At 40.1% G+C, this 26,541-nt stretch overlaps 1 protein-coding gene across 1 annotated transcript in view; it reads left to right on the top strand.

Moving 5' to 3' along the window:
* The window catches only part of LOC121572726 (ADAMTS-like protein 1), a 156,699-nt gene that overhangs the window by 108,215 nt on the left and 21,943 nt on the right, over window positions 1–26,541 (top strand). Inside the window, exon 7 of the mRNA XM_041884748.1 lies at window positions 23,029–23,186. Within this exon, the coding sequence (XP_041740682.1) occupies window positions 23,029–23,186 (158 nt within the window). The remainder of the gene's footprint in view (window positions 1–23,028; window positions 23,187–26,541) is intronic.

Raw genomic sequence — 26,541 nt, 5'->3', positions numbered from 1 at the left:
TGTTTTCTAGGTTTAGATCTAGGATATATAGATCTATGTTGGCCTGTGTGGTTCCCAATCAGAGGCAGCTGTCGCTCGTTGTCTCTGATTGGGGACCATACTTAGGCAGCCTATTGGCACTAGTGGGTTGTGGGATCTTGTTCCGTGTGAGGTATGTTGTTTGTCTACCTTGGACTTCACGTTTCGTTTCATTTGTTGTTTTGTCATGGTGTTTATTCAGTATAAATAAACATGTATGCATATCACGCTGCGCCTTGGTCCGTCCCATCAATCAACGAACGTGACATAGATGCTATATTATTGGTTTATTCGTATCCTCATTAGCTTTTTCCAAGCAGCCGCTATTCGTTCTGGTGTCCACACAAAAACATAAAACACAAGTAAGAAAACACTGATACACTGATGGACAAGAACAGTCACACAAATAAAAAATACAACGATAAACAAACAATACAACTATGGAATAATGTGTGTGTAGATTGTGTGTTAGAGTGTGATAGCATGTCTTTGTGTCCGTGTGTTTGTGTGTGTCATTTCACAGTCCCTTTTGTTGTTTGCTTGAGTAATTGGAGATGGGAGTTCCATGGGATCATGGCTCCATATAATACTGAAAATATTACAAAGTTATTTGATCAAATATTGAATTTGGCCTTTACTTTAGTTGTTTTTGTTTAGAATGATCATTATTCATTTTTTGTTTTCTTTTGATTTTCATTTTACAAACATAGTAGATCAAATAATAATAATAATATGCCATTTAGCAGACGCTTTTATCCAAAGCGACTTACAGTCATGCGTGCATAAATTTTTTTTGTGTATGGTGGTCCCGGGGATCGAACCCACTACCTTGGCCGTGCTCTACCAGCTGAGCTACAGAGGACCAAATACAAATACAAATCTGTTTTCACATCAATAAATGGGTTCATTATTAGGCTACTTAACACGATTTACATATTTAATAGTGTCCATGGAAGTTTTTGGAGTTAACTTGTTTTTTTGGAGTTCAGCTTTATTCTTTTTAATTCCGTTTTGATTTGTTTCAAAAATAATGTTTGAGAGGACAAAAGTTATTTCATAGTCATCAAACCTTATTGTTCACAATGCATATTATTGTCCAACACAGATCTTAAGTATTGTTATCCATGTCAGTATCAAAAACACTGTGAAAGACTGTCTTGGTATTTATACAGTGCCTTCGGAAAGTATTCAGACCCCTTGACTTTTTCCACATTTTGTTAGGTTACAGCCTTATTCTAAAATTGATTAAATTGTTTTTTCCCCCTCATCAATCTACACACAATACCCCATAATGACATAGCAAAAAAAAGTATAAACATCAGTACTTTGTTGAAGTGCCTTTGGCAGCGATTACAGACTCAAGTCTTCTTGGGTATTACGCTACAAGCTTGGCACACCTGTTTTTGGAGAGTTTCTCCCATTCTTCTCTGCAGATCCTCTCAAGGTCTGTCAGGTTGGATGGGGAGCGTTGCTGCACAGGTATTTTCAGGTCTCTCCAGAGATGTTAGATCGGGTTCAAGTATGGGCTCTGGTTGGGCCACTCAAGGACATTCAGAGACTTGTCCTGAAGCCACTCCTGCGTTGTCTTGGCTGTGTGCTTAGTGTCGTTGTCCTGTTGGAAGGTGAACCTTCGCCCCAGTCTGAGGTCCTGAGCACTCTGGAGCAGGTTTTCATCAAGGATCTCTCTGTACTTTGCTCCGTTCATCTTTCCCTCAATCCTGACTAGTCTCCCAGTCCCTGACGCTGAAAAACATCCCCACTGCATGACGCTGCCACAACCATGTTTCGCCGTAGGGATGGTGCCAAGTTTCCTCCAGACGTGACGCTTGGTATTCAGGCCAAAGAGTTTAACCTTGGTTTCACCAGACGAGAGAATCTTGTGTCTCATGGTCTGAGAGTCTTTAGGTGCCTTTTATCAAACTCCAAACGGGCTGTCATGTGCCTTTTACTGAGGAGAGGCTTCCATCTGGGCACTCTACCATAAAGGCCTTATTGGTGGAGTGCTGCAGAGATGGTTGTCCTTCTGGAAGGTTCTCCCATCTCCACAGAGAAACTCTAGAGCTCTGTCAGAGTGACCATCGGGTTCTTGGTCACCTCCCTACCAAGGCCCTTCTCCCCCGATTGATCAGTTTGGCCAGGCGGCCAGCTCTAGGAAGAGTCTTGGTGGTTCCAAACTTCTTCCATTTAAGAATGATGGAGGCCACTGTGTTCCTGGGGACCTTCAATGCTGCATACATTTTTGGGGTACCCTTCCCCAGATCTGTGCCCCGACACAATCCTGTCTCGGAGCTCTACGGACAATGGCTTGGTTTTTGCTCTGACATACACTGTCAACTGTGGGACAGACAGTTGAAGTCAGAAGTATACATACACTTAGGTTGGAGTCATTAAAACTCGTTTCTCAACCACTCCACAAATGTCTTGTTAACAAACTATAGTTTTGGCAAGTCGGTTAGGACATCTAATTTGTGCATGACACAAGTCATTTTTCCAACAATTGTTTACAGACAGATTATTTCACTTATAATTCACTGTATCACAATTCCAGTGGGTCAGAAGTTTACATACACTAAGTTGACTGTGTCTTTAAACAGATTGGAAAAATTCCAGAAAATGATGTCATGGCTTTAGAAGCTTCTGATAGGCTAATTGACAACATTTGAGTCAATTGGAGGTGTACCTGTGGATGTATTTCAAGGCCTACCTTCAAACTCAGTGCCTCAAATCAAATCAAAAGAAATCAGCCAAGACCTCAGGAAACAAATTGTAGAACTCCACAAGTCTGGTTCATCCTTGGGAGCAATTTCCAAACGTCTGAAGGTACCACATTTATCTGTACAAACAATAGTACGCAAGTGTAAACACCATGTGACCACGCAGCCATCATACCGCTCAGGAAGGAGACGCGTTCTGTCTCCTAGAGATTAACGTATGTTGGTGCGAAAAGTGCAAATCAATCCCAGAACAACAGCAAAGGACTTTGTGAAGATGCTGGAGGAAACAGGTACAAAAGTATCTATATCCACAGTAAAACGAGTCCTATATCGACATAACCTGAAAGGCCGCTCAGCAAGGAAGAAGCCACTGCTCCAAAACCACCACAAAAAAGCCAGACTACGGTTTGCAATTGCACATGGGGACAAAGAGCGTATGTTTTGGAGAAATGTCCTCTGGTCTGATTAAACAAAAACCGTTTGGCCATAACGACCATCGTTATGTTTGGAGGAAAAAGGGGGTTGCTTGCAAGCCGAAGAACACCATCCCAACCATGAAGCACGGGGGTGGCAGCATCATGCTGTGGGGGTGCTTTGCTGCAGGAGGGACTGGTGCACTTCACAAAATAGATGGCATCATAAGGAAGGAAATCTATGTGGATATATTGAAGCAACATTTCAAGACATCAGTCAGGAAATTAAAGCTTGGTCGCAAATGGGTCTTCCAAATGGACAATGACCCCAATCATACTTCCAAAGTTGTGGCAAAATGGCTTAAGGACAACAAAGTCAAGGTATTGGAGTGGCCATCACAAAGCCCTGACCTCAATCCTATAGAAAATGTGTGGGCAGAACTGAAAAAGCATGTGCGAGCAATGAGTCCTACAAACCTGACTCAGTTACACCAGCTCTGTCAGGAGGAATGGGCCAAAATTCACCCAACTTATTGTGGGAAGCTTGTGGAAGGCTACCCGAAACGTTTGACCCAAGTTAAACAATTTAAAGGCAATGCTACCAAATACTAATTGAGTGTATGTAAATTTCTGACCCACTGGGAATGTGATGAAAGAAATAAAAGCTGAAATAAATAATTATCTCTACTATTATTCTGACATTTCACATTCTTTAAATAAAGTCGTGATCCTAACTGACCTAAGACAGGGGATTTTTACTAGGATTAAATGTCAGGAATTGTGAAAAACTGAGTTTAAATGTATTTGGCTAAGGTGTATGTAAACTTCCGACTTCAACTGTAGACAGGTGTGTGCCTTTCCAAATCATGTCCAATCAATAGAATTTACCACAGGTGGACTCCAAGTTGTAGAAACATCTCAAGGATGATCAATGGAAACAGGATGCACCTGAGCTCAATTTCGAGTCTCATAGCAAAGGGTCTGAATACTTATGTAAATAAGGTATTTCAGTTTTTTCTGTTTAAATGTGTATACATTTCTAAAAACATGTTTTTGCTTTGTCCTTATGGGGTGTTGTGTGTAGATTGTTGAGGATTATAATTTTTTTAATCCATTTTAGATTAAGGCTGTAACGTAACAAAATGTGGAAAAAGTCAAAGGGACTGAATACTTCTCATCAGTTCCCATATTTCTTTAGATCTGTAGCAGTTCAATAAAATGTTTTCTAAACTCTTTTCATCACTACAATTCAGCATAGGACAAAATGTACCTTTAACAAAACAGCTCCACTACTACAGCACGCACTGGTAAACATCATACAGAAATCAACCATGCAGTATTTTCTGACAATTGTGTACTGTACTGAGTGGGGGGGAGGGATGATATAACAATTAGGAACATTAGCTTACCCTCTAAATACACCTCCGCTGTCTTCAACCAGGATCTCAGCGATCACTGCCTTATTGCCTGCGTCCGTAACGGGTCCGCGGTCAAACGACCACCCCTCATCACTGTCAAACGCTCCCTAAAACACTTTAGCGAGCAGGCCTGCCTAATTGACCTGGCCCAGGTATCCTGGATCGATATAGATCTCATTCCTTCAGTAGAGGATGCCTGGTTGTTCCTTAAAAGTAATTTCCTCTCAATCTTAAATAAACATGCCCCATTCAAAAAATACAGAACTTAGAATATATATAGCCCCTGGTTCTCCTCAGACTTGACTGCCCTTGACCAGCACAAAAACATCCTGTGGCGTATTGCATTAGCATCAAATAGCCCCCGCGATATGCAACTTTTCAGGGAAGTTAGGAACCAATATACACAAGCAGTTAGGAAAGCAAAGGCTAACTTTTTCAAACAGAAATTTGCATCCTGTAGCACTAACTCCAAAAAGTTTTGGTACACTGTAAAGTCCATGGAGAATAAGAACACTTCCTCCCAGCTGCCCACTGCACTGAGGCTAGGAAACACTGTCACCACCGATAAATCTACAATAATCGAGAATTTCAACAAGCATTTTGCTACGGCTGGCCATGCTTTACACCTGGCTACCACTACCCCGGCCACCAGCTCTGCACCCTCCGCTGGAACTTGCCCATGCCCCCCCGCTTCTCCTTCACACAAATTCAGACAGCTGATGTTCTGAAAGAGCTGCAAAATCTGGACCCCTACAGATCATCTGGGCTAGACAATCTGGACCCTTTCTTTCTAAAACTAGCCGCCGAAATTGACGCAACCCCTATTACTAGCCTGTTCAACCTCTCTTTCGTAACGTCTGAGATCCCCAGAGATTGGAAAGATGCCGCGGTCATCCCCCTCTTCAAAGGTGGTGACACTCTAGATCCAAACTGTTACAGACCTATATCCATCCTGCCCTGCCTTTCGAAAGTTTTTGAAAGCCAAGTTAAAAAACAGATCACCGACCATTTCGAATCCCACCGTACCTTCTCCGCTATGCAATCCGGTTTCCGAGCTGGTCATGGGTGCACTTCAGCCACGCTCAAGGTCCTAAATGATGTTATAACCGCGATCGATAATAGACAGTACTGTGCAGCCGTCTTCATCAACCTGGCCAAGGCTTTCGACTCTGTCAACCACCGCAATCTTATTGGCAGACTAAATAGCCTTGGTTTCTCAAATGACTGCCTCGCCTGGATCACCAACTACTTCTCAGATAGAGTTCAATGTGTCAAATCGGAGGGCCTGTTGTCTGGACCTATGGCAGTCTCTATGGGGGTGCCACAGGGTTCAATTCTTGGGCCGACTCTTTTCTCTGTGTATATCAATGATGTCGCTCTTGCTGCTGGTGACTCTCAGATCCACCTCTACGCAGACGACACCATTTTGTATACATCTGGCCCTTCATTGGACACTGTGTTAACAAACCTCCAAACGAGCTTCAATGCCATACAACACTCCTTCCGAAAGCCTCCAACTGCTCTTAAACACTAGTAAAACTAAATGCATGCTCTTCAATCGAACGCTGCTGGTACCCGCCCACCTGACTATAATCACTACTCTCGACGGGTCTGACCTAGAGTATGTGGACAACTACAAATACCTAGGTGTCTGGTTAGACTGTAAACTCTCCTTCCAGACTCACATTAAGAATCTCCAATCCAAAGTTAAATCTAGAATCGGCTTCCTATTTCGCAACAAAGCCTCCTTCACTCATGCTGCCAAACATGCCCTCGTAAAACTGATTATCCTACCGATCCTCGACTTCGGCGATGTCATTTACAAAATAGCCTCCAACATTCTACTCAGCAAATTGGATATAAACTATCACAATGCCATCCGTTTAGTCTCCAAAGCCCCATACACTACCCACCATTGTGACCTGTACGCTCTTGTTGGCTGGTCCTCACTACTGTTCGTCGCCAAACCCACTGACTCCAGGCCATCTATAAATCACTGCTAGGCAAATCCCTGCCTTATCTTAGCTCATTGGTCACCTTAGCAACACCCACCCATAGTATGCGCTCCAGCAGGTATATCTCACTGGTCATCCCCAAAGCCAACACCTCCTTTGGCCGCCATTCCTTCCAGTTCTCTGCTGCCAACGACTGGAACGAATTGCAAAAATCTCTGAAGCTGGAGACTCTTATCTCCCTCACTAACTTTAAGCATCAGTTATCAGAGCACCTTACCGATCACTGCACCTGTACACAGCCATTCTGAAATTAGCACACCCAACTACCTCATCCCTATATTGTTATTTATTTTGCTCATTTGCACCCCATTATCTCTATTTGCACATCATCTCTTGCACATCTATCATTCCAGTGTTAATACTAATTGTAATTATTTTGCACTATAGCCTATTTATTGCCTTACCTCCATAACTTGCTGCATTTGCACACACTGTATATATATTTCTGTTGTATTTTTGACTTTATGTTTTTTTTTACCCCATATGTAACTCTGTGTTGTTGTTTTTATCGCACTGCTTTGGTTTATCTTGGCCAGGTCGCTGTTGTAAATGAGAACTTGTTCTCAACTGGCTTACCTGGTTAAATAAAGGTTAAATAAACATTTTAAAAAATAGATGAAATACACATCTTAACAATATTTATTCTACATTTATAGCTAGTGTTCTTATCAGACCATTCCTTAACCTCCTCATGTACTTTAGCTTATTTTCGTAGCACAATTCATTCCACTTATATAGTTTCAGAGTAATTTAATTTAATCTTTAAATCCTATATGGATGGGAGGTTTAGAAAGCTCATCAACCATCCAAACTCCTTCTGTTTTTTCTGCGTTTAACTTCGCACCGGACACTTTCTCATATAATCCAAAATGATAATTTACTAAATTGAATGTGAATGTGAATGAATAAAGACTGTTATGTCGTCGGCATAAGCAGAGACAACTACACGTCTACTAATACCAAAAGATACACCTTTTATCCTGTCATCTTTTTAAATTATTTTTACCAAGGGGCTGATGGCCAGCCCCATAGAGTGCTGCACTAAGAGGACATCCCTGTTTTACACCTCTCTTAACATTAAAGATCACTTTTTTTCACATAATTTTGCGTACAGTAATTATATTTTTTTAGGAAACCATCTGGAAAACCTTACCATTGAAGAACTACCCATAAATACTCCCTCTAAATATAATCATATTTTTTAAAAAACTGACTCACACAGGGAGGATAATATTTATCGTACTGTACAAAGGTTATCCCACATTAATCTCCCTTTAATAGCACACGTCGGTTCTCTTTCTATTATAACATCTAGAACATCATTCAATCTATTCATAATTACTTTTACGAAAACGTTATAATCTATATTCATCATTGTGAGATGTCTCCAATTATTCAGTTCATATTCATCATTCTTTTTGTATAAAAGCAACATGACACCATGATAGAATGAATCATGAAGCATTCCCATATTCCATTCCTTCATACATCAGTTAACATTTCAGATACATCTTTAAAACTAATCTGATAAAATTAAGCTGGTTAAACCATCAGGACCTGGTAATTTACCACTGTTTAATTGCTGCATAGCCTCATTTAACTCCCCAATCGTGATTTTACCAACCAGAGCATCTGAAAAAATGTCATTACAATCATTTGGAAGGAAGGTTTTCAAAGCTTCTCTGTCTATCTGTAATTATTTGTACATATCCCTCAAAGACTGTATCCCTTCTTTCTGCACTATTAAAATTACACCTCCGGTATTTCTCATACCTTTAAGTGTTATTTTGTCCTTTCTCTCTTAAAACTCAGAAATAACAGAGGAAATATTAGGAATTTCATTGTTATTGTTCATGTCAATTCCAGATAACAATTGAATATTTAGAATCGCTTCATTGTTATATGTATTTAAATAATTTTTAAGATTCTCAATTTCATTCTCATCATTTTCAGATTTGTTGATTTTTGTTTTGAGCACAATATACTTCTCCATGATTTCTTCATATATTACATTTCTTTGTTGATTTTAAATCTTGAATTTAAATATTTATATTTCATTGTTTTCTTGACATTTTCCCAGTGCTCTTTCAAGTCTCAGTTAAACTATAAATTCCTGGCTTTTTAGACATTTAGTTATTACTTTCCAAAATGTCTTTCTGGGGCGATTCTCAAAGTCTTGAACCGCCAGGTGATTTACATTTACGTCATTTAGCAGACGCTCTTATCCAGAGCGACTTAGAGTTAGTGAATACATCTTTTTTTTTTATACTGGCCCCCCGTGGGAATCGAACGCACAACCCTGGCGTTGCAAACACCATGCTCTATCAACTGAGCTACATCCCTGCCGGCCATTCCCTCCCCTACCCTGGACCAATTGTGCACCGCCCATGAGTCTCCCGGTCACGACAGAGGCTGGATTCGAACCAGGATCTCTAGTGGCACAGTTAGCACTGCGATGCAATGCCTTAGACTACTGCGCCACTCAGGAGCACAGGTGATCAGAGTCAACCCCAACTTTAGTTTTATAATCAATAACCCTACACATACATTCGGTCAATTCTTGTTGTGGTTTTCAAATCAAACCTTATGAAATCCACTTTATCAGGGTACAATGTTTGAAAACAGTCTTTCATGTCGAACTCTTCACAGATTGTTTTCAAAGTCTTTCCCTCAGTTTTAATTTGAATGCCACCTGAGCTATCCAATCATTTGGTTCCATCACCGTATTAAAATCCCCACATATAATTTCTGAGTATCCCACACCCAAACCCCTTAGTTTTATAAATAATTGCATTTTCTTATTTGCATCAGGTGTTGTATAGACATTTATCACTCTTATTTCCATTCCTCTAAAGAAACAGTCCAATACCAATAATCGTCCTGGGATAATGTCATTTGTTTTAATAATTTCCACATGCTGGGTATTAAAGAAAATGCCCACCCCATCACCTTTATCTGACCCTATAGATATAACACATGTCCAGTGTAACCACCTGGATTTTAAATCATAGATGTCTGTAAGATCTGTTATTCTAAGTTCTTGAGCATATAAAATGTCAGTGTTCAGATGTTTTATTTCGGTCAGTTTAGTGCTTTGGTTTTTTATGATTTAACTCCAGGGACATTGCAGGTCACAACTTTGATATTTTGTATAGACATATTATATTATTTTGGGGTGGGCTTACCTTCTACTGAGGACTTAGTGTCTCATCTTTCTTTTTAACTTGGCTTTGGGATGGGAAGTGGGAACTGCGTTTCACTCCACCGATTTGAGGGGAGGGGGGCTGAGGGGGAAGGGAGTCGTAGTCAACTATTTTTCTTTCAGGGGTCGGGGAATCGGTCTTGAAATCTGATTCACTCACATCCTCAAAGGACTTCTTCCTCACTCTCACTGTGGCTGGACCTGGAGGATTTGATATTCTCGTCCACAACCTCTTCGGAGTTCTGGTTGCCCTCATATTTGAGTTAATCTCTATCGGCTTCTCTCTGGCTCACTGGTACCTGTCTTTCAGCAAAGCTCGGACCTGTAGTAGCAACCTCACACTCAGCCGTGACGCAGGGAAAATAACTTGTACTTGGGATCGGAGGCTCTTTCGCTCTCCTCTTCCGGGTCTTCCTCTGGGCTGGTTTAGGGACCAGCCCTCACTTTGTAGGCATAAGATTGGGGACACTTGAAGAAGTTGTGATCTTCTTTTTCACACAGGGTACACTTACTTGGAGACACAGACCCTGGATTTATGTCCAAGTTCTCCGCATCTCCAACCCTTCACCTCTGGTCAATCCTTAACCTGGTGGTCCAGCTCCTGGCAGATGTAACACCGAGGGTTTTGGCCAGGGATGGAGATCTTCCCATTATATGGGCCCAGGGAGACTGAGTTAGGAATTGGTATCAACTGACCTCCAGTAGGTTTGAGCATGTGCACTTTGTACTTGCGTACTGCATACCATATCCCAAACGTAGAGTATCTACAGGTTTGACTGCAGGTTGTAAAATAGTGCAGTATCCGTTTAAAAACACTTCGGCTTCGTGGTCTGGGACTCTTCCCATCTAGAACTTTACAAAGACCATCTTGACATCCAGCTCAATGGAGGACTCCACTGTCAATTCCTTCCATTTTGTAGATGACTCTTGGGATGACTGTACTTCTTGGATGCGACGTAACGGGGGTTCTTCCTTGAAGACTATCTCAAAATCGTTCTTGTTTCGGCAGTGCGATGAATTAATATACATCAGATGCACTAATCAAATTAGATTTGAATAGGAGTGTCTCTCCAACATAGCCATGGCTTGGTGGAACTGCATTGTCGGTGTATTTCAGTCTTGCCCAATACTGACCAAAATGAACGGCATATGCCGCCCCTGGATGAGCCATATGGCTCTGACAGCTCAAGGCTACTCAATAATTAGCCTATTATAATGTTTGCGAGATTCTTCCCTTTCCATAGAGGGGTCATATTAGTTTGTAGCCCATACTGTTCGGACGCTACAGACAGACATCCCTTTAAATTTACTGTAGCTTTCATTAGAATTTTCTTGGCAGACTCAGTAGAATATATACGGTTCAGAATATTAGGGATCAATGAAAGAAAGCCATGTAAATACACACATTGGTCTATTCGCCTCCTTTTCAGCACCAATTGGTAAATAAAAATGTATATTATTTAGGGTTTGGAAAATATTCATAAACAGTAAAAAGAAGTTTGAAGAGCCTTCAGGCACAAAATATATTAGTGAATCAAAAATACAGTGGATTGACTCATCCTGAATGTTGCCATATTCAATTGTTCAATCCATGAAATATAGGAAGGTGAGAAAAGTGTACAATAAGGGTTGAACAGTAGTCTATATAGTCGTTTTTAGATCTACCCTAATAATCCTCAGGCTCCAGGTTTAAACTGCTACGTTTGATCTGCATTCTATAATGATTCAAATAGGCTACAGTGCCTTGCAAAACTATTCATCCCCCTTGAAGTTTTTCCTATTTTGTTGCATTACAACCTGTAGTTTAAATTGATATTTATTTGGATTTCATGTAATGTGGTCCTCTGTAGCTCAGCTGGTAGAGCACGGCGCTTATAACGCCAAGGTAGTGGGTTCGATCCCCGGGACCACCCATACACAAAAAAAAAATGTATGCACGCATGACTGTAAGTCGCTTTGGATAAAAGCGTCTGCTAAATGGCATATTATTATAATGGACATACACAAAATAGTCCAAATTGGTGAGGTGAAATTTAAAAAATAACTTGTTTAAAAACATTTCTACAAAATAAATAACGGAAAAGTGGTGCGTGCATATCTATTCACCCCCTTTGCTATGAAGCCCCTAAATAAGATCTGGTGCAACCAATTACCTTCAGAAGTCACATAATAAGTTAAATAAAGTCCACCTGTATGCAATTTAAGTGTTACATAGTCTCAGTGTATATATACACCTGTTCTGAAAGGCCCCAGAGTCTGCAACACCAATAAGCAAGGGGCACCACCAAGCAAGCGGCACCATGAAGACCAAGGAGCTCTCCAAACAGGTCAGGGACAAAGTTGTGGAGAAGTACAAATCAGAGTTGGGTTATAAAAAAACATCCGAAACTTTGAACATCCTACGGAGCACCATTAAATCCATTATTAAAAAATTGAAAGAATATGGCACCACAACAAACCTGCCAAGAGAGGGCTGCCCACCAAAACTCATGGACCAGGCAAGGAGGGCATTAATCAGAGAGGCAATAAAGAGACCAAAGATAACCCTGAAGGAGCTTTAAAGCTCCACAGCAGAGATTGGAGTATCTGTCCATAGGACCACTTTAAGCCGTACACTCCACAGAGCTGGGCTTTTCGGAAGAGTGGCCAGAAAAAAGCCATTGCTTAAATAAAAAAATAAGCAAACATGTTTGGTGTTCGCCAAAAGGCATGTGGGAGACTCCCCAAACATATGGAAGAAGGTAGTCTAGTCAGATGAGACTAAAATTGAGCTTTTTGGCCATCAAGGAAAACGCTATGTCTGGCGCAAACACAAAACCTCTCATCAGCAGGGACTGGGAAAATGGTCAGAATTGAAAGAATGATGGAATGGCGCTAAATACAGGGAAATTCTTGAGGGAAACCTGTTTCAGTCTTCCAGAGATTTGAGATTGGGACGGAGGTTCACCTTCCAGAAGGACAATGACCCTAAGCATACTGCTAAAGCAACACTCGAGTGGTATAAAGGGAAAACCTTTAAATGTATTATAATGGCCTAGTCAAAGCCCAGACCTCAATCGAATTGAGAATATGTGGTTTGACTTAAAGATTGCTGTACACCAGCAGAACCCATCCAACTTGAAGGAGCTGGAACAGTTTTGCCTCGAAGAATGGGTAAAAATCCCAGTGGCTGGATGTGCCAAGTTTATAGAGACATACCCCAAGAGACTTGTAGCTGTAATTGCTGCAAAAGGTGGCTCTACACCTGTAATTGCTGTAAAAGGGGGGGGGTTGAGTAGTCTTCCAGAGATTCATCCCCCTTGAAATTGTTCCTATTTTGTTGCATTACAACCTTTAGTTTAAATTGATATTTATTTGGATTTCATGTAAGTGACATACACAAAATAGTCCAAATTTGTGAGGTGAAATTTAAAAAATAACTTGTTTAAAAACATTCTACAAAATAAATAAAGTGGTGCGTGCATATCTATTCACCCTCTTTGCTATGAAGCCCCTAAATAAGATCTCTTGCAACCAATTACCTTCAGAAGTCACATAATTAGTTAAATAAAGTCCACCTGTATGCAATCTACTACTCAAGTTTTCTGTTTTTTTGTCTTATTTCTTGCTTGTTTCACAATAAAAAATATTTTGCATCTTCAAAGTGGTAGGCATGTTGTGTAAATCAAATGATACAACAAAATAGGAAAAATGCCAAGGGGGGTGAATACTTTCGCAAGTTGTCCCAAATTATTGCTCAACTTGTAATACGTTAGCATAATATGATCCACTATTGCTAGCTGTCCTAAGGAACAACCACACGAACGTGACAGAGAAAAGAAAGGTAAACTATCAATGGAATGGAATGATGCAATATGTAAGGAAACTAACACTAAAGTCTGTGACAGTTATAAATGTATGTGGGTATAACTGACGGTGGCTACCGATAGTGGCTAATATTTAACACAAAGCAAATTGTTACAAATATATATACTGAAAAGTCTGGGCATATAATTAAAACATTCTAGATATCATAAATCAACTCGTTAGGTTTGGCACTATACTGTCACTTGCGCATGGCTACAGAAGCCTATAGCTTGGGTCTCCAAATTTCATCCCAAGTTATAAGGCCAGCATTTCATCAACTTCACTATGGAAAAGGAGATATGTTGATATACTTCAGTTTGATGCCATATGACTGGTTTCACATTTGTCTCCAGCATTACTAAGGTAAAATATATCTAAAACAATTGTCATTTACAATCCCCTTATTACTTATTTACCTATCTCTTATCAATAGCTCTTATCAATTTGTAAATAACAGTGCATAGAAATATTGTTATTTCTGTCAAAAAAATGTAAGTAGATGTTGTTCCACTTGGAACTGACAGGTTGCTCGACTTTATTCACAGTTTCATCGCGTGTAAAGGTGGTGGAATTATGAGGGAATTAAGTCAAGGTCAGAATACAGCGTAGACACACCTCTGCTACACCTTAATGTATTTGATCTCCACCCACAATGAATAGCAGGTGAATAGCATGCTATTCTCATGCTTAAGTTCAAGGTCAGAATATGCGTAGAGAGAAAAGTGCAAAAAAACGGAACTGCGTTCCATTTAAGCGAGTTTAACTCGGGTTGGAATTCCCCCCATTGTGAAACTCTTAAGGATCGGACCCTTTTTTTCAATATTTGCCTAAAATGACATACCCAAATCTAACTGCCTGTAGCTCAGGACCAGAAGCAAGGATATATATATTATTGATACCATTTGAAAGGAAACACTTTGAAGTTTGTGGAAATGTGAAATTAATGTAGGAGAATAAAACACATTAGATCTGGTAAAATATAATACAAACAAAAAAACATGCATTTTTTTTTAAATAATTTTTTTGTCATCTTTGAAATGCAGGAGAAAGGCCACAATATAATATTGCAGTTTAGGCGCAATTTAGATTTTGGTCACTAGATGGCAGCAGTGTGTATACAAAGTTTCAGATTGATCCAGTGAAACATTGCAATACTGGACTATTTTGTATCAAGTCTACCCAAATGTGCCGAATTGGTCAATTGATACATTTTCAAGTACATAACTATAGAGAACATTAAAAAATGATATGGTAATACAAAATGTAAGTTTGCACACTCCCAGGAATGTCATACATGATGGATCATTAGCTTATACACTAACTTTCACACATCTAGATGGCCGGGCGGGGTGGGTGTGCAGCCAGAGACAGCAGGGTTTCAAACTGTAGAACCCAGTTCCTACATTTGAATGTAAAAATTGATTTTATCAAACAAAACTATGCTACATTTTATCTCTGGGACACTTAGGATGACAAATCAGAGCAAGATTACTGAATGTAAGAACATTATTTACCTTCAGAGGTGAATGTGCTGTTACTTACAACAGTTATGCTAATCACATTAGCACACGTTAGCTCAACCGTCCCGTATATGGGACACCAATTCCGTAGAGGTTAAGGGCAAGGTGTGCTGCTCTGTGTTGAGCCTGCTGCAGCTTTGCTAGGTCTTTCTTTGCTGCACTTGACCATATTACCGGACAGTAATCAAGACTAGACAAGACCAGTATTTTTCCATTGTGTTTTATGTCATTTATCTTGGTTTGATAACATAAGTTTAGTAACAAAACAAAAGAAATACTGTATGCCAACTAATCAGCTGAGCAGCCTGACTTGTTTGCCACCTCTTTTGCATTATTTATTTGAACCATTCAATTTTTCAATTAATCATCAATCCAGGGGGCTCTAACAGTTCTCACAGTCAGTTTCTTAATTAAAAGGTGCATGCTTGTCAACAATTGTCATTAATCATTTTACAAATACTTCCAATGCTGAATCTGGATTCATTTCCTCATACACATCAGACCAACAGACATGTTTTACATCTTCAACAAAAGTCTCATGAGAAAACATTTTGTATAATATCTTATAAATTACCTCAGGTCCAACCTTTGGCTCTTTGGCTTTCCTTGTTATTGCCACCATGTTATGGTCACTACTGCCAATGGGAACTGATATTGCTTTGGAGCAAAGCTCTGCAGAATTAGAGAAGATGTGATCAATACAAGTGGATGTCACAGATCGAACACTATTGGTGTGCACTTTAGTTGGTTAAGTGATAACCTGGGTCATATTACAGGCAGTAGTCACAGTTAGAAGGTTCCTCTTGACAGGACAGCTCAGGTCACCCAGAAAATAGACCTCTCTGTTAATATCACACACATTATCAAGCATTGCACACATATTATCCAAATACTACCTGTTAGCACTTGGTAGCCTATAGCAGCACCCCAAAAGAAGAGTCTTTAGATGAGGTAGGTGAACTTGCAACCACAAAACTTGACATGAGATCCTCTCTAAGCTTTACAGGAATGTGGCTCTGAACATATACAGCAACACCTCCCCCATTCTACATACAGTGGGGAGAACAAGTATTTGATACACTGCCGATTTTGCAGGTTTTCCTACTTACAAAGCATGTAGAGGTCTGTAATTTTTATCATAGGTACACCTCAACTGTGAGAGACGGGATCTAAAACAAAAATCCAGAAAATCACATTGTATGATTTTTAAGTAATTAATTTGCATTTTATTGCATGACATAAGTATTTGATCACCTACCAACCAGTAAGAATTCCGGCTCTCACAGACCTGTTCGTTTTTCTTTAAGAAGCCCTCCTGTTCTCCACTCATTACCTGTGTTAACTGCACCTGTTTGAACTCGTTACCTGTATAAAAGACACATGTCCACACACTCAATCAAACAGACTCCAACCTCTCCACAATGGCCAAGACCAGAGCGCGGTGTAAGGACATCAGGGTTAAAATTGTAGACCTGCACAAGGCTGGGATGGACTACAGGACAATAGGCAAGCAGCTTGGTGAGAAGGCAACAACTGTTGGCGCAATTATTAGAAAATGGAAGAAGTTCAAGATGACGATCAATCACCCTCGGTCTGTGGCTCCATGCAAGATCTCACCTCGTGGGGCATCAATGATCATGAGGAAGGTGAGGGATCAGCCCAGAACTACACGGCAGGACCTGGTCAATGACCTGAAGAGAGCTGGGACCACAGTCTCAAAGAAAACCATTAGTAACACACTACGCCGTCATGGATTAAAATCCTGCAGCGCACGCAAGGTCCCCCTGCTCAAGCCAGCGCATGTCCAGGCCCGTCTGAAGTTTGCCAATGACCATCTGGATGATCCAGAGGAGGAATGGGAGAAGGTCATGTGGTCTGATGAGACAAAAATAGAGCGTTTTGGTCTAAACTCCACTCGCCGTGTTTGGAGAAAGAAGAAGGATGAGTACAACCCCAAGAACACCATCCCAACCGTGAAGCATGGAGGTGGAAAAATCATTATTTGGGGATGCTTTTCTGCAAAGGGGACAGGACGACTGCACCGTATTGAGGGGAGGATGGAAGGGGCCATGTATCGCGAGATCTTGGCCAACAACCTCCTTCCCTCAGTAAGAGCATTGGAGATTGTTCGTGGCTGGGTCTTCCATCATGACAACGACCCGAAACACACAGCCAGGGCAACTAAGGAGTGGCTCTGTAAGAAGCATCTCAAGGTCCTGGAGTGGCCTAGCCAGTCTCCAGACCTGAACCCAATAGAAAATATTTGGAGGGAGCTGAAAGTCCGCATTGCCCAGCGACAGCCCCGAAACCTGAAGGATCTGGAGAAGGTCTGTATGGAGGAGTGGGCCAAAATCCCTGTGCAAACCTGGTCAAGACCTACAGGAAACGTATGATCTCTGTAATTGCAAATAATGTTTTCTGTACCAAATATTAAGTTCTGCTTTTCTGATGTTTCAAATACTTATGTCATGCAATAAAATGCAAATTAATTACTTAAAAATCATACAATGTGATTTTCTGGATTTTTGTTTTAGATTCCGTCTCTCACAGTTGAAGTGTACCTATGATAAAAAAATTACAGACCTCTACATGCTTTGTAAGTAGGAAAACCTGCAAAATCGGCAGTGTTTCAAATACTTGTTCTCCCCACTGTAGCTATGCACAACTGCAAAAATATTGCTGCATCTCTCAACAACATTGCTGCCCTGAATTTAGCTGGTGCCGTTGACAAAGCTCAGTGCCAGAAAGTTGCGAGAGACTACTTTCCAGAGGACAATGCCATGCTGACTCACACGTGTTTACATGTAAATCCATAAAGCTGCAATATGTAACGTTTTGGGCGACGCAACCAAATTCACATAGAAATGTGTGTTATAGATCTGTCATTCTCATTGAAAGCAAGTCTAAGAAGCGGTAGAACTGTTCTATGTGCACTATTTCTATGCTTCCCGTTCTTAAGTTTCATTTTTGCGTCTTTTACTTTCAGTTTTGTACACCAGCTTCAAACAGGTGAAAATGCAATATCTTTGGTTATTAAAAATATATTTCACAGTAGTTTAGATTGTATAATGACTGCTTGTTTTGTTACATAAACTGAAATTAGGTGAAGAATTAGAATGTTACCAACCAGTAAATGGCGGAGCGATTTCTGCATATTGCACCTTTAAAGAGATGGGTGGCACTAAGGCTTAAGAGGGTGTGAATGATGCTGAATGGGCGTAAACAAAGAAGAGCTCTCTAGTATGTGTGAAAATAACAGCAAAATATTGAAAAGATTTTTTCTCAAAAGTGGGTAACAAGTTTATACATGTTCAAAGCAGCATACAATCACCATTACTTTCTCAAATTGCAGTGTATGTACCATTTTGAAGCTCTGAGTCTGTACTTCTACAAGGTGTAAAGAACAACTTTTGTCAAAAAATTACAATAAGCCTAAGATCCTCTAACAGTCACAAATGTAACACTGTTCCACTGTCTACAGTACTGTATATGTGTCCACACTTTCAGTGTTGATTTAACACTCTGTCGATTTTACACTGGAGAATTTGCTGTGTAGGTACAGTTTAAAACATTGTCAAACCTGTATTTTTAAACGTCAGATTATGCAAACTTCTGATGTTAAGGTTTAGACAATGAGATAAACACTAATGCTTAGGCACTATTTAAAAGAAAGAAAACAATACAATAAAAAAGCTTATTCAGATTCAGAAGGGTTTTATGTAGAACCCTTCTTGCCTTCCAAAGAATCCTTCTTGCCCTCCAAACAATCATCAAAGAACCCTTTCTTCCAAAAATGGTTCTTAAGATGAAAATGTTTCTAGCTAAAACTCGTTGCCTTACAAAGAACCAGAGGTGTGGACTCGAGTCATGTGACTTGGACTCGAGTCAGACTCGAGTCATGAATTTGATGACTTCAGACTCGACTCGACAAAATGTACAAAGACTTGCAACTCGACTTGGACTTTAACATCAATGACTCGTGACTTGACTTGGACTTGCGCCTTATGACCCGAGAAGACTTGCTACGAGGACTTGTAATGACTTGCAAAGGCTTGCTAAGAGGACTTGAAATGACTCGAAACTAAAATGTAGGACTTTGGACTCGACTTGAGACTTGATGGCTTTGACTTTTGACTCGACTTGGGACTTGCCTCATCTTTGACTCGACTTGACTCGGGACTCGAGGGCAAAGACTTGAGACTTACTTGTGACTTGCATAACAATGACTTTGTCCCACCTCTGCAAAGAACCCTTGTCTTCCAAAAAGGGGTCTTAAGATGGAAACGGTTCTTGGTAGAACACTATCCCTCCGCAAAGAACCCTTTTGGAACCTTTTTTTCTAAGTGTATATAAGGACTAACTTCCTCCTGTAGTTGCCGCAGTGCAATAAATGGTCAAAATTGGGAGCCATGTGCAAAAATGGGAGCCATATACTAAGGTACACTAAGGCACATTAATAACTTTAAGAATGAATGAATCGTCAGGTACACACCTAGATAAAAAAGGTGCTAAGTAGAACCATACAAGTTCTTCGGTTTCTCCCCATAGGGGAACCCTTTTTGCTGCTGGGAAGAACCCTTTGCAATGTAGGGTTCTTCAAAGAACCCCTTTTATATGGTTCTACCCTTTTATCTTTGGAGGTTCTTCCTAGGATCCTCTATAAACGGTTCCACCAGCCTTAATAACCTTTAAAATGTAATTATTTTTGATATACTGTATATCATAAGACCTTTTTTGAGGGCCAAATTATACCCTAACACAGTGGTGTTAGGAAACTCCTGGTTTACAGGCCACATCAGGCCTGCAAGTCACATTATGCTGGCTTGCAAAGGGATGTGTAATTCCTATTGGAATCCAACCAGAGTCAGGATATCCAACAAGTGGAATTGTTAATCACCCGCAACCTGCATTCAGAATGACTGCCAGGTAGGGAAGATTGAATACTAAGACTACCTCAATCATCTAAACTGGAGCAACCATCTCAGTAACGGGTGCAATAAATCCAATTACTAAAAGATTTGATTGGTTTAGAAAACTGTATGTAATTAATCAACCAATCAATCAATGTACATGCAAAAACACAGACATTACAGTTAAACAAACAATTCCGAAAATCTCCCTGCAATAGAGCATGCTGTGAAATATTATAAATGGTTCTGTGTAGAACCGTTCTAGTCTTCCAAATAATCCTTCTTGCCTTCCAAAGAATCATCAAAGAACCCTTTCTTCCAAAAACGGTTATTTGTATGTTAAAGGTTATTGGTAGAACCCTTTGCCTTACAAAGAACCCTTATGGAAACCTTTTTTTCTAAGAGTGTAAGAGTACACTAAGTGTACAAAACATGAGGAACACCTCCTCTTTCCACGACATAGACTGACCAGATGAAAGCTATGGTCCCTTATTGGTGGCACTTGTTAAATCCACTTCAATCAGTGTAGATGAAGGTGAGGAGAAAGGTTAAAGAAGCATTTCTAAGACAATTGAGACATGGATTGTGAATGTTTGCCATTCAGAGGGTGAATGAGCAAGACAAAAGATTTACTGTAAGTGCTTTTGAACGGAGTATGGTAGTTGGTGCCAGGCAAACCGGTTTGAGTGTGTCAAGAACTGCAAAGCTTCTGGGTTTTTCACTCTCAACAGCTTCCCGTGTGTATCAAGAATGGTCCACCACCCAAAGGACATCCAGCCAACTTGACACAAATGTGGGAAGCAATGGAGTCAACATGGGCCAGCATCCCTGTGGAACACTTTCGACACTATGTAGAGTCCATGCCCCAACGAATTGAGGCTCTTCTGAGGGCAAAAGGGCTGCAATTCAATAAAAATTATGTTTTGTATACTCAGTGTACAGTATATACACAATATCTCATATTTCAACAATATACAGTGGGGAGAACAAGTATTTGATACACTGCCGATTTTGCAGGTTTTCCTACTTACAAAGCATGTAGAGGTCTGTAATTTTTATCATAGGTATACTTCAACTGTGTCTGAGAAAATCACATTGTATGATTTTTAAGTAATTCATTTGCATTTTATTGCATGACATAAGTATTTGATCACCTACCAACCAGTAAGAATTCAATCTCTCACAGACCTGTTAGTTTTTCTTTAAGAAGCCCTCCTGTTCTCCACTCATTACCTGTATTAACTGCACCTGTTTGAACTCGTTACCTGTATAAAAGACACCTGTACACACACTCAATCAAACAGACTCCAATCTCTCCACAATGGCCAAGACCAGAGAGCTGTGTAAGGACATCAGGGATAAAATTGTAGACCTGCACAAGGCTGGGATGGGCTACAGGACAATAGGCAAGCAGCTTGGTGAGAAGGCAACAACTGTTGCGCAATTATTAGAAAATGGAAGAAGTTCAATATGACGGTCAATCATCCTCGGTCTGGGGCTCCATGCAAGATCTCACCTCGTGGGGCATCAATGATCATGAGGAAGGTGAGGGATCAGCCCAGAATTACACGACAGGACCTGGTCAATGACCTGAAGAGAGCTGGGACCACAGTCTCAAAGAAAACCATTAGTAACACACTACGCCGTCATGGATTAAAATCCTGCAGCGCACGCAAGGTCCCCCTGCTCAAGCCAGCACATGTCCAGGCCCGTCTGAAGTTTGCCAATGACCATCTGGATGATCCAGAGGAGGAATGGGAGAAGGTCATGTGGTCTGATGAGACAAAAATATAGCTTTTTGGTCTAAACTCCACTCGCCGTGTTTGGAGGAAGAAGAAGGATGAGTACAACCCCAAGAACACCATCCCAACCGTGAAGCATGGAGGTGGAAACATCATTCTTTGGGGATGCTTTTCTGCAAAGGGGACAGGACAACTGCACCTTATTGAGGGGAGGATGGATGGGGCCATGTATCGCGAGATCTTGGCCAACAACCTCCTTCCCTCAGTAAGAGCATTGAAGATGGGTCGTGGCTGGGTCTTCCAGCATGACAATGACCCGAAACACACAGCCAGGGCAACTAAGGAGTGGCTCCGTAAGAAGCATCTCAAGGTCCTGGAGTGGCCTAGCCAGACTGCAGACCTGAACCCAATAGAAAATCTTTGGAGGGAGCTGAAAGTCCGTATTGCCCAGCGACAGCCCCGAAACCTGAAGGATATGGAGGTCTGTAAGGAGGAGTGGGCCAACATCCCTGCTGCAGTGTGTGCAAACCTGGTCAAGACCTACAGGAAACGTATGATCTCTGTAATTGCAAACAAAGGTTTCTGTACCAAATAATAAGTTCTGCTTTTCTGATGTATCAAATACTTATGTCATGCAATAAAATGCAAATTAATTACTTAAAAATCATACAATGTGATTTTCTGGATTTTTGTTTTAGATCCCGTCTCTCACAGTTGAAGTGTACCTATGATAAAAATTACAGACCTCTACATGCTTTGTAAGTAGGAAAACCTGCAAAATCGGCAGTGTATCAAATACTTGTTCTCCCCACTGTACATGGTGCTCTGTATGTCTTCTGTGTTCCACAGAATATGGCTAAACGGCTCTAACATAACACTACATTTTATATTATGTATCCATCTGAAATGTATTGCTTTCAAGAACTGTTGATTTTTCAGGTTTTTAGTGTTGAAGTTGACACTTGGAGCCATTATACACAGTAATCATTAAAAGTAACGTTACTTTAATGAGCTGATATTGATAATGATGATGGTGGTGATGATTATGATAACAATGATGAAGATGATAAAGGGAGAAGGATCACAAACACTTGCATAACCTTCATCACACTAATGGTCATCACATCATTATTATTACCATTGTTTGTACTGTATTTTAGAATCATGCTTGCATTGTCACAGTGGTCAGTATTGTTTGTTTATTGTTGTTCTATTCTATTCCTGCTGTAGATCTGGAGAGTAAGACACTGCAGGGGGTGAAAAGAGAGCATTCTCTAGATGCTTCCAGACAGTATCACCTTGAGAACACCACTCTGGACTACCAGAAACTCCCGGACAAGGAGGTCCTGAGAATCACCGGACCCCTAGGGGCTGACTTCACCGTGAAAGTAAGAGCAAGAGAGAAATACAGTGCCTTCAGAAAGTATTCACATCCCTTGACTTTTTCCACATTTCTTTGCGTTAGAAAGTGGGATTAAAATGGATTTAATTGAAATTTTTGGTCAACGATCTACACAAAATACTCTGTAACCGTGGTAGGAACCGGTTCAGCGAACAGAACTGAAAACTGGAAAATAACATTTTTCGAGGAACAGAATCATGACCTCGAATGAAAATGATATTTTTTGGAACATTTTTACAAATTGATCAAAAATGAAAAGTTGAAATGTCTTGAGTCAATAAGTATTTAACCCCTTTGTTATGGCAAGCCTAAATAAGTTCTGGAGTAAAAATTAGCTTAACAAGTCACATAATAAGTTGCATGGACTCACTCTGTGTGCAATAATAGTAAACTGAGAATGGATCAACAACATTGTAATTACTCCACAATACTAACGTAATTGACAGAGTGAAAAGAAGGATGCCTGTACAGAATAAAACTATTCCAAAACATGCATCCTGTTTGCAACAAGTCACTAAAGTAATACTGCAAATAATGTGGAAAACCAATTAACGTTTTGTCCTAAATACAAAGTGTTATGTTTGTGGAAAATCCAATCCAACACATTACTGAGTGCCACTCTCCATATTTTCAAGCATAGTGATGCTCAAAGGGATATTCAGTGTCAGTTTTCTATTTACTGATCTACCAATAGGTGCCCTTTTTTGCGAGGCATTGGAAAACCTCCCTGGTCTTTGTGGTTGAATCTGTGGTTTAAATTCACTGCTCGACTGAGGGACCTTACAATTATCTGTATGTGTGGGGTACAGACATGAGGTTAGTCATTCAAAAATCATGTTAAACACTATTATTGCACACAGAGTGAGTCCATGCAACTTATTATGTGACTTGTTAAGCTAATTTTTACTCCTGAACTTAATTAGGCTTGCCATAAGAAAGGGGTTGAATGCTTATTGACTCAAGACATTTCAGCATTTTTTAAATTTTTTATTTGAAAAAACATAATTCCACTTTGACATTATGTGGTATTGTGTGTAGGTCAATGACAATCGCAAATTAATACATGTTTTAATTCAGGCTGTAACACAATTGTGAAAATATCCCTTTCATATACAGACAAAAATCCCACTATTTTACAATACCAGCTTTTTTATACCTGCTTTTTTGTAGATCTGAAAGGGGTTAGGGATAAAAAAAAAAAACTAAACATGGTATATTAACTCCCACCTCGAGATCTAGTCATGATTCCTTCCCAATTTGCCAGTTACCCACTGATATGTAAAAGGTGTATACCTGCAAGAAAGTGGTAAATAAGTGGTTTTGTGATATGGGGTCATGTAAACATTGCCCTATATTCTTTACAGGTAACTTACCACATTTTCTGTCTGAAATAGGTAATAGATAGAGAGTCCAACCACAGGGGATGTGCATCAATTGAGTTTATTGGCTCAAGTCTTTCACCTGGGATAACATCGCTGAGATATTTTGGGGTGTTTTTCTCCATTGAAGTTACACAGTTGTTTGCGATTTTAGAAGGATCGGGTTCTTGTTTCTCTGAACTCTTATTGACCTCTCTGTGTCACGGGGAGTTCGGGGGATTTGCTCTTGTCTGTTAAGGTTTAAACCATCGGGGCATGTGCACGGCACTTAAAATTAAATGCACACTACTTATTGTTTCACTTAATTTTTGGATGAGCCGCATGTTTTTGAGGAAATGTGTCATGTATTGAAAGCAAGGGTAGAGCCTTTTTCCCCCAAAGCTAGTTGTTGCTTTTTAGTGGTTGTGTCTGTTATGATATCACATTTTTAATATCTTTGGCTTCCTTGCATGTCCTGATGTAGTTCAGTTTTTTAAATGCCCACTTATAGCGTGCTCTTGTCAGTTACGAGAGTGACATTAGGAGACATTGGAATAGCATGCCCAGGGCTGTGTTCATCAGGCACCAAACTGAATAAAACGACCTGAATGATGGAGGAAATACCTGGACTAAGAAATGTTTAAATTTCAGTTTCCATTGCAAAATTTTATCTAGGGCTATCTAGGGTCCTGCTCTGTGCAATACCTTTGCTTTGGATGGCTTTATGTATTGTGGTGAATTTGTGGTAAGCTATAAGAAGTCCAATAGTATGAGTCATTTCTGTTTTGTAGAAGTTTGATGTAATGGTATTCTTCATTTAAAGGGAATAACAATGCCCTATGGCACATAAGAAACAGAGGAGCTCAATCAGAAAACATAAATATCTAAGGTATCCCTGCTGAAAAAATCCAGCACAGACCAGCCTTCATTACAGTTTCCCTGTAATAATAAATCCATTGCACTTACAGTACAATAAAACATATACAAATTAATATATCTTTATGAACTCTTGAAACAGTCCAAACATGACAATTCAATTCACACAGTAACATTCATTTTGTCGATTCAATTTTCATCAGTCTTCACACCTCTCCTGGAGTTAGTGACCCCAGGACTTCTGTGGGAACGTCTCTTCCTCGAGATTGCCACAGATAAGGTGTGTTTGATACTTGTAATAGCCCACAGATGGTCAGCCATCCAAACAATGTCATAAATCATGATTGACTCATCACACTGGGACTAGGCGCCAGCAAGTCACTAGATGCATCTTCATCACTGGCCTTCATCATCATTCACATTTGTTCACTCTCTATTTTCGACTACATTTTCGATGGTGACCAGCCTTCATTGTTTTTTCGCAGGTTACCAGCTTTCATTGTGTTTTTGGACACTGGTGACCAGCGTCAAGTCACATTATGCTGGCTTGCAAAGTGATGTCTAATTCCAATTGGAATCTAGACTGAGTGGGGATATCAAACAACTGGAACTTTTGTTCACCAACAATCTGCATTCAGGATGACTGCCAGGGTTAGTAAAATGAATCAATGAGACTACCTACACCATCTAAACTGGAACAACTATACTGAACAAAAATATAAACGCAACATCTAAAGTGTTGGTCCCATGTTTCATGAGCTGAAATAAAAGATCTCAGAAATGTTTTATACGCACAAAAAGCTTATTTAAAAAAAAAATGTTTGCACAAATTTGTTTACAACCCTGTTAGTGAACATTTCTCCATTGCCAAGATAATACATCCACCTGGCAGGTGTGGCATATCAAGAAGCTGATTAAACAGCATTATCATTACACATGTGCTGGGGACAATACAAGGCCACTCTAAAATGTGCAGTTTTGTCACACAACCCAATGCCACAGATTTGAGGGAGCATGCAATTGGCATGCTGACTGCAGGAATGTCCACCCGAGCTGTTGCCAGATAATTTAATGTTAATTTCTCTACCATAAGCTGTTTTAGAGAAT

Source organism: Coregonus clupeaformis, chromosome 8 (assembly GCF_020615455.1).
Source record: "Coregonus clupeaformis isolate EN_2021a chromosome 8, ASM2061545v1, whole genome shotgun sequence".
Lineage (NCBI taxonomy): Eukaryota > Metazoa > Chordata > Actinopteri > Salmoniformes > Salmonidae > Coregonus > Coregonus clupeaformis.
This window is presented reverse-complemented; position numbering and strand designations above follow the sequence as displayed.